Raw genomic sequence first — 9899 nt, 5'->3', positions numbered from 1 at the left:
AAAATCTATCGGAGTTATTAACAGACAATTTGTAAAGTGTGTGAATTATCCATCAAAAATTATTCCTAGGTAATTTTGTGAGTTGTTTATATATATATTATGAAATACACACTTTAAAAAATAAATAAGCAAGTGAAAATCCGAAATGTTTCCGTTATATATAAGAGCATAGAGCAATTTCAATATGTGTAACATACTAAGAAATTAAAATTAGAAACTTAATAAGATAACAAATTAAAATTAATACTTCATCCATTTCAAAAAGATAGACTTTTTAGTATTTTCACACATATTAAGAAAACACATTAAACTACCATAATAAATGTATCGTTTTATGTAATTTTCAATTTTCAATAACTTTTAACCAATAGTAATTCAATAAAGTCAATTAATTTTCTTGAAGTTTACAATTTTTCATAGAAAACACAAAAAATACATCTTTGTCAAACAATTTTTTTTTCTAAAAAGTCTATCTTAATAGAACGGAATGAGTATATTTTAAAATGATGTAAGAATAACAAAGAATGTATATTTTTATTAATTAGTAATGATGTTAGAATAACAAAGAATGTATAGTAAAGAATGACTCATGAATAGTGATTAAGTTTGTCCTTCAAATCATAATAAAAATTGGAACAACAAAAATTAAAACTAAACTTAAAATTTTTTTTGGTGAAAAATTTAAAATTAAAAAGGGTGCTCCTGAGATACATACATCCCCACGACCCTACCTAATATCTCATTAATTAATTTTCTTCAATTTTTTCGTAAAAAAGATTAATAACTAAAGTTAAAATTCAGATTTGCCTATATACGGATAATCACGTTTACGCTTGTACAGCGACCAACACGCAAGCAATCAAGATTTTGGATCGCAAAATATGTCTTTTTGTTCTTCATCCACCCAACATCGTAAATTATAATAATCTCTTACTTTCGTTAAACACAAACAAAACCAGCTACTTTCCAGAGCATCTTGGACTTGTAGGTGAAAAATATTGGGATAATTAAATATATAGGAGTACTTAACAAAAGAACAAATTGAAATTCCGAGGATTTAGCTAATATTTACACATTAATTTGTTGACATGTGTGTACATATGATCTGATACAACGGCTAGAGAGTGTGTGTGCGCCATGTGAAGGTGTTGGGAGGGTTTTAATTTGTTTCTCAACTTAAAAATGTCTTTGACGATTGTAACTTCATATTCAAGTTTGTTCACTACATCGATTTAATTGAACATCGCAACCCACAACCAAGTTAAGTTTAAAAATAGATTCTACTTTCATTGTCACATTAGTTGACTGAGTAAAAAAAATACAACAATTTATTTAGTGTTGATTTAGCTTCACTGAACTTTTGATCATGTATAATTTGATGACATGATACAATGTGTATTAATTGTATATATAATTATCAATCCTAACAGATATGCACTCCAACATTTTGTATTATTGTTTGTTTGTTTTTAATAACTTTTTGTATTGTTGTGTGTATAAATAAATACATATTTTATATAAGAGTAAAGTAGAAGTGGTTTCAAATAATTATGCTTTAAACTCTGATTACAAAGGTAGCTACGCAGAGACTAAACTAGGGTAGTCGTTGGATTCGACCCGGAATATCCTCATCACGAATTTTATTAATCCACTATCAATCACTATATATTTAATTTGTTTTAGTAGTATATTTTATTGTATCTATATAAATTATAATTAACTTTTGTGAAACCCTTTAACAAAAAAAAATAATAATTAACTTTTGTGTGGTTTGAATACAAAGCTGAGTAAGAATAATCATTCGACAAGTAAAGTTCAGGTGAGGTGTAATCATCTTTCTTTGTTTTCCGAACCGTAGATGTTTTTATCTATGCATGCCCCAATGATATTGTTTCGTTATGTCTGCTTTGCTTTATGCTCAAGTTGTTAGCAAACGTCAGGAATGGGGACAAAATACTCTTCTGCCAAATATTCCCAATTTTATACCCCGTTCCCGAAAGTAAGATTTTCTAGAGATTTCACGCTTATTAAAAATATAATAAATGTTTACAGCTTAATTTATTACTTATTTTTCTTTACACTTTCCAATTACTTTCTACCAATTAAATATAATCAATTCAAATATTTGTAATTAATGTTTCTCAAAAGTATACAAAAGTATTTCAAAAATATAGAAAATCTATCTTTTTGAAATAAGAATAAAATCTAGAAAATCTTATTTTCGAGAACGGAGGGAAAGGAGTATTTACAATGAAGATATTGATGTTCTTTATTTTTTGAGAAAATGAAGATATTGATGCTGTAACTCAATTTTTACACATACTGAGCCAGTATACGTTTGTGAAGATTTTCTATAATTGTCTTAACAGAATAACTGGATTATAAAAAGAAATTGATGCGTGGAAAAAGGTACGTTAAAAACTTTTTTTTTCACGTGGGTTTTATCCAAAGTCGAAAGTTTATAAAATTTTACCGCCTTGGCTGTTGTGTTCACCGGGAATGTCTGATCAGGAAGTGTAGCTCAACATCAATAAGGGTGGACCTAGGTCAAGGTTGCTTTCCGTTTCAGTTTGCAGATGATGGAGAGAGGTCCGGCCCTGAAACTTGTAAAAACCCATTGGGCCGGAAGCTTAAAAACATTTTGGGCCAGAATTAATTACGAAAACAAGGAAAAAAATTGTAGCTACAGAAAATCGAATCCATGAACGGCAAACTTACTTACTCTGCATCTTTTACCGGTTGAACTAATGAGACTTTTGTAAAAGCGAAGGCCGATAATTTATCTATTTTAAAAACGGCCGGAAGCTGATGCTTCCTCCGCTTCCTGCCAGGACCGCTAGACTAGCAAAAGGTCCTTGATAATAGACCTTGCAAAGTGGATGGTCATTCTCTTGAAATGGGAGTCTACAACGGAGGCTCAAGAAAAACGGCTGGTACCAGAAACTCTAACAGTCAGATTCTCTCACGAGGAGAGCTAGAAAAAGGTTGTATGGGGAGTAGGCGTGGTCCTATAAGGAAACATGATGATCGTGTGGATGCTAGGCTTGATGGAAGATGGGAATCTCAGCCTTATTGACATACTAGAGGTGATGCGTATCATTGTTCGGTCTCAAGGTCTTATGACCATATAGTGTTGACTGGAAAATCATCTTAATATCATAATCACTCCTCTAGATGGGTTGAAACTGAGAGAAGAGCCGCTCATTTGGTGGATCTGTTTAGCAAAGACATAGTTGAGAGAAGGGACAAAAGCCTTGCCCAAGGATATTTACTCGAGAAACTGCGACATAGGTTATGGAGCCTAAAAGGCTGGTTTCAGAATTCTCAGTATCAAGAATTTTATCCCGCATCCAAGAAGAGAACTTAAAAGGAGCTTTGGTTAAGATAAGGAAGAGCTTAGGTAAGTTATGATCTAGTATGTAAGATGTGCTGATCTAACGGAGAGCGTTGCGGAAAGAGAAAAAGTAAGGTTTGCTGAAGAAAATGGAGAAATGGAAGATACTGCATGCAAGAGCGACTGCTGCGGAATTTGAAGGACAAAGCAGCAGACATCTTACTGTGGTGCATTCTCGAGAGCAGTACAGATTATATGTGTATAAAAGCTTAGAACTTGTGGAAAATGTTGTCATGGCATCAATAAGTGATTGGGGTATAGTCCCTGGTAAGAAATGTCTGGGCAGACCTCTAGCAAAGAAGAAACTACCCACGCCTCATGTTGGACTTCAAGGATCAAGTTCAAAGAAAAGAAAGATTGCACAAGTTCATGGATCTCCTAAAAGAAAGGTGACTTCTGTCACCATCCCTTGCAGTAAGGAGAAAGTTAAAGCCTCAAGGGGTGGACAGAATATCCCATGTAACGTGGAGAAAGTTCTGCTGGTGGACAGCATACGTGTCAAATTATTCCATCAACAGTGAAGAAAACAGTGGATTTTTGGAATCCACCAAGTTTAGTTCCTTAAAAATTACGAATTAGGATTGTTAAGATTTGGATAATCTCTTGACAGTTCAAAGATGGAGGGAGATATATAGACATATTCCTCCTGACGTAATATTCCTCTCAGAGATAAAAAGTCCCGACAACTTTGTTCTCCGGCAAGCTCAGTCGGAGATCTATACCAACTACTGTTTAGAAGCTCCTACGGGTCATGGGAATGGAGGGCTTGCATTGTTTTAAGAAAAAATGAATTAGAGAGTGAAGTTGTTTCTCGTATAAAAACCTTTATTGACATATGTATCTTGTATGTAAGTTGTCTATGGAGACACATATAAGTTAAAACACAAACATGTTTGGCAGGTATTGCTGAACCGACATAATTCTCAGAATATACCTTTTTTGAAGGCAGTCTCTGTGACCTGCCACACTCAAGAGGCTTTTTCTCTTGGAAGAGAATTAGGGCTGAGCAAGTGGTCTTGTTTAGGCTAGAAATAATTGTTGCTAATGGGTTGTGGTTTGAAACATTTCACTCGTGCATAAGTGATCATATCAAAATCATGTGATCTCGTGCTTTAATACCACCAGAAGGAAAAATAAGGGATTTTCCGTTTTGATAGAAGACTGAATGATGTCCGTGGGTTAAATAGTTTATTGAAACGGTCCAGACAGAATCGAGCACCTACCGGACATGAAACAGCCTATGAACTAGATTCATGATTTATCAATCTTAATCTAGCATAAAACACACCAGTTAAGTAAGAATTATATATATTAAGCACTAATCATCTTAAATCTTTACTAAATCAGCCTAATTTACCTTATCCATGAATCTAACAAGTGATTACTCGCTAATCAGCGTATAAATCACTAAACACATGTTAAGTTTAGAATAAACACTGTAGATTGAAAGATAATCACAATAAACACAAGAATCTATGAAGAAAATGCTTACAAATTATAAAATTATAAAGTTTACAAAGTGTTCTTAACAAAAAAGGAAATGAATTAGGTTTTTGGCCTTAAGAACATATAAATAGCAGGTTAAACCAAACTGGTTCAACCAAACTAAACTGGATCAAAAAATTTATTTCACAAATGGATGGACCGATCAAATCAGACAATTTATCGGTCCATCTCACTCTCCAATTGGCGGTCTCATTGGTCGTGGACCGCGGCCTGCTCCTCTACGCGATGGTGGCCCAAGTTGCTTCAATTTCCAAAGAAAAAAATACAAAGTTTTATTTATTGTACAACATTTTCTTAACATCATAATCTCCTTAACCAGTAGACACTTCAAGCAACGTTAATCATGGCCAGAAATACTAAAAGAAAACACACAACTTCCTAAGTTTGATTGTGTAAGTATTTTTGGTACGATTTGTTTATACTCCTAAGAACTAATTAATTGTTTTTAATACCCTGTATTTATCTCTCTCTATATATATGTATATATATTGTTCTAGGAAGACAAAATAATACAAGAAGATGTGTAAGCTGTCCTTCATTAGTAAATGATTTATTTTCTTTTGTAACCAGGATAGATCATGAACCAATTTTCGGAGTAGACTATTGTGAGACCCAAATTGATGTACCTTTAAGTGGTTTCAGCTTACTGACATATATTCACTAATCCTCCACACTCGAGGTTGCCACCAAAAAAATAAAATAATCAAAAGTATAACTCATAATCCCCTTAAAATTTATAGACTTTTTGATACATTCCTTGCAAATAAAGAAAGAACTACAACAAGAGTTCAATATATAATATATATATGTTCTTTCACGGTATACCTTTTTTTGTTTATTCTTTCGATTTACTTACCCTTCATATTTAATATACACACACATTATAACTAATCTGCAAACAATCCTTTTGGATTAAACTTGATCGACATCACCATTTCCGAGCAAAAGTGGCGTTATCTGATCATCTGAATCCAACTGATGATTAACTTTTTCCTCCACCATATCCTTCTGAACATCTCTTTGAACTTGACTCCACATTATCAATAGATATCCGGTTCCTGCTATTGCCGCTCCTAACACACTGTTCACAAGAAGTTCAACATAATAAACAGAAAATCAACAATTAATAGGAAAACCAAATAAAATTCAACTGTTTTACTTATTTTAAATCTAAACAATCAAATTATAACCTGAAAATCAAAACTAAACCAAAACTACAAAAAGATTAAGCTAAAATCTGGATTAGAACCACAACAATATCAAACATACCATGTTTGATTCATTTTGAAGCATTTCTATATGATACTTCTAAGACAAAATATCCAAACCGAATACTATATTGAAAAGACAAACTTGAAATTAAAATAGGAACCGTTATCAATAATGTAATGGGGATTTTCTTTGTAATTTATATAAAATTTGTAACTTACCTTCCATAGTGAAGACTATTGACAAAGAAGCTTGTGCCGAAAATGGAAGCCCAAAGGATCCCAAATGGCTTAAATAATGGCACATAATAAGGCCCTTTCATTTTTGAACACTTCACTTGAACACTTGTTCTTATTATGCTCCCAAATATACCCTATATATAAAAATATATATTAACTTTAGAGAATCCCAAATCAAGGAGTACATATGATATAAAATCATTTATATGTACCGTGGCAATAATAAGATAGAAATCCATGTTAAGTTCGAGTTTCCATGCACTTAAGTCTGGCTCCATGAACGCTGAGAAGATTGCACATTGTAGTGTCCCAGCTAAGCTATAGGCAGACACTACTTTCATCACTTGAGGATATTTCTGTACGGTGTCCAACTGATATACCAAAAACCAACAAAAGATATACAAATTAGAAACTTGTATAGATATACAAAAGAATATACAAATTATAAACTTATATAGTTAGCAGAAAAAATATTAGAAACTTATATGGACCACATAAGAACTGATCGTATCATACGCACATGTATATTCAAATACAATGAATAAGATTTTTAAAAAATTTTGAGACGTTAATTAAGTTACCTGTATGATATTCCAGATGGAGATTGAGAGTGTGGCACATGCTAGAAAGAGTGAGCCGAGAGCCCAATTGTCAGAGTTCTTGAAGAAAGTCAAGTAGTGTGAGATTGTAGTGAGGAAATTGGAGTTTGGAGAAGAAGAAGGAGAAGGTCTAATAAAAGGGCCTAAGTAAATAACTTCTACAAAGGCTCCTGTGAAGCATATCAACGTGCCTATCACTCTTCCTCTTGTTCTCTTACATTCCCACCCTAACCCTCCTTCCCTGATTATTTTATATTCCAGATATATTAAAATCAAAGAAAATTGTTTATTATAATTTAGAGTAATAAAAAGTTAAATTCGAGGTGAAAGATATCAGTTTACCCAAGAGCAATAGAGAGCAAAAAGGAGAAAGCAGGTGATTGCAAGCCCATGGCACATACCACAATTGGAGAGCTATAACTTAGCCCCAAAAATGCCAAGTTTTGGTACAGAAACACCCTGTTCAAGAAAATAATTAATTAAAACGTCTAAACTCTATTATAATTATTGCATTACAAAAAAACTAAGATGGTCTCAATTTATTTCGTTTTTGTTCAGTATATGTGAGAAATAAGAACAGAGACATATAACATTTAATTGCATGTATGATATACATAGAACTAGTAATAGAGATTTAAACTAACCCTGTAAACCCGAGTAGGAAGATACGAACAACGGAAGGCTTCGTGAGGAACGGTTCGTCGTCCCTATAAACGATTTAGACATAAATATCATCATAAAACATCTCAAATTAAGAAAGACGCACACATGTAGATATCATGCACGTTTATTACCTTTCATCTCTATGGAAGAAGAACGAGTAAGGGAGGAGAAGGAGAGAGCCAAGAGCATTGGTATAGACGATGAACACAAAAGGGCTCATGCCACCGGTTAATGCGGTCTTAGCCAAGATGGTGAGTGCTATGGTACATGCCTCCATCAATGCCATAGCTATAAATGGAACTATGTTTTCCCATCTTGCCTCCATTAATCCCATATTTTGTGTTTGCAGCTTATTGATATATATCGATAATGCACGGCTGAGGATCGGCAAAAGGTATATCCGAAATATGTATAGGCCAATAAAAGTCGTTTTTTGTCTCTCTCTCTCTCTTTCTCGGGGAAGATGAGAGACTAAGTCGACATACAACTGTGTTAGGGTTATGTTGTAATGCAATACTTTTGTGGCTTCATTTTATATTTATATATGTTTGTTTGCATATGAGTGGAAGGCCAAATGAAAAAGAGGGTTTATGTAGACGTGGAGAGAGGGAGTCATTGATTAACCTTTCGGGAGGAGATAAAGCTAATAGTTCATGCGCCTCAGCTCTTACGCTTATAATATATGAATAATTTTGTTGGACGGCATAAGAACATGACCTTATGTTTAAATTATATTTGCTAAAAGATTTATCACAAACAGGTTCTCTGGAAATTAGTCTGGTTTTTGGTCTTACATATTCTGGTTATGAAAAGAAATGTAAAAATATATCAAAAGTTTATAAACCACATTCTACGCAAACTAATGAGCTTTATATATACTAACTAATAGGGTTTTCATATTAATATTATTAAAAACATATTGATGGGAGCCACCGTAGAAGTCTATCACATTAAGCATATTACATGCTTAATGTGAAGCGTTGATTTAGGCAATGAAATGCATGAAGACCCTACAATTTTCAGAAGTGGTGTTTGCAATAGATTGTTTTCAATTGGTGAAGATGGTGTCTACAACAACACAATAACCGACGTTCACTACATATATGGAAGTAGTTTTTGCGATGTAAGCGTTTCTTCCCAAACTTTACAATCCCACACATTCTAAAAGAAAAAAACACAATGGCTGACAAGTTGTGCTTGTAGAAGTACGTCATCAGCTATGATTAATGTAGCGGACTCGGATTCTTCTTAGGCTGGAGTAGCCTTTTATTGGAAAAAAACATATAGTAAAAACTAGTTATATATACAAAACATTATTAAATAAATTATCTGAAGCATTTTTCTAAACAAACAAAACCTTGGAGTTGTTGATGTATCGATTGTTTTAATTAGTGGACAAAATACTAATGCAAATATTCATGTTTAAAACAAATAATTTTTGTTTTCTCTGATTTTTTTATAAGGCATATCGACTAATCTGGTCGAACTCAATAACAACACCCTTAATACTAAATAGTGGACTAACCCGAAAAAAACGTATACACTGCCTAATCCAAGTTTGGCCTGAATTATTCGTTAGAATGCCATTTTTTGGGAAAAAAAACTGGGACCTCAATTAAAAAGTGTTGAATTACTAATTTATGCAAGACCAACCTTAATCTACAGTTTAAAAAAATCAAGCTGTAATTTTATATGAAAGGTTCTTTTTAAAGTCATTACGAAATTATGTTAGTCTTTTTATAAAATAGGTAATTGGGTTTGTTTGTCATAATCGAAGAAAACAATATATTTACAATGGGAACATATTACAGGTTTACTGAAGCAAATCACTGATACTATATAATAGATCGAATTATTAATTACGTGACTAGAGAGATACTCAGATACATAGACAAAACATCACTTATATAGGCAGAGGTTGAAGAGTGAAGTTCTGAAATAAAACAATACGAAAGCCCTAATCTCAATATTGGTCTTTCAAACCATTGTTTTATAACAAGAAAAGGTCTAGATAAAATAATGTTAAGACTTTGATTTTTTCTTGATCGATAAGAGTCGCATTTCTTTTGACGTAGCAGTTGGGAGAATGAAACGTCACCTGGTTATTAATGTTGGGATTAATGGTGACGACATTTGCAACATTCCCACGATGGTGAGGCCGAAGAAGAAAAAGGAAAATATATTATCTAGTAATCTGTAACAGTCTTCACAATTTTTTTTAAACAGGCTAAGAATAAAAATATAGGTACGGATTATGATGTGGAAAAGAAGTATTGCACATTTTATGAT

At 32.9% G+C, this 9899-nt stretch overlaps 1 protein-coding gene across 1 annotated transcript; it reads right to left on the bottom strand.

Moving 5' to 3' along the window:
• Positions 1–524: 524 nt before the first annotated feature.
• Positions 525–9250, bottom strand: LOC106432082 (WAT1-related protein At1g60050). Its single transcript, XM_013872922.3, has 7 exons — positions 7742–9250; positions 7592–7654; positions 7290–7406; positions 6930–7188; positions 6561–6719; positions 6331–6482; positions 525–5981 (listed from the first exon to the last, which is right to left on the bottom strand). The coding sequence occupies exons 1-7, from the start codon at positions 7942–7944 to the stop codon at positions 5813–5815; spliced, it is 1122 nt and encodes a 373-aa protein (XP_013728376.1). The 5' UTR covers positions 7945–9250; the 3' UTR covers positions 525–5812.
• Between the last annotated feature and the right edge of the window lie 649 nt (positions 9251–9899).

This window comes from Brassica napus, chromosome C9 (assembly GCF_020379485.1).
Source record: "Brassica napus cultivar Da-Ae chromosome C9, Da-Ae, whole genome shotgun sequence".
In the NCBI taxonomy this organism is placed as follows: domain Eukaryota; kingdom Viridiplantae; phylum Streptophyta; class Magnoliopsida; order Brassicales; family Brassicaceae; genus Brassica; species Brassica napus.
The sequence above is the reverse complement of the archived record's forward strand: the minus strand, read 5'-3'. Positions and strand labels throughout refer to the sequence as shown.

Coding starts and splice junctions, on each gene's coding strand:
- LOC106432082 (XM_013872922.3), bottom strand. CDS start 7,944: ATGGGATTAATGGAGGCAAGATGGGAAAACATAGTTCCATTTATAGCT. Junction 7,407..7,591: donor TTCCTACTCGGGTTTACAGG/GTTAGTTTAAAT, acceptor TTTCTTGAACAG/GGTGTTTCTGTACCAAAACT. Junction 7,189..7,289: donor TTGCTCTCTATTGCTCTTGG/GTAAACTGATAT, acceptor TAAAATAATCAG/GGAAGGAGGGTTAGGGTGGG.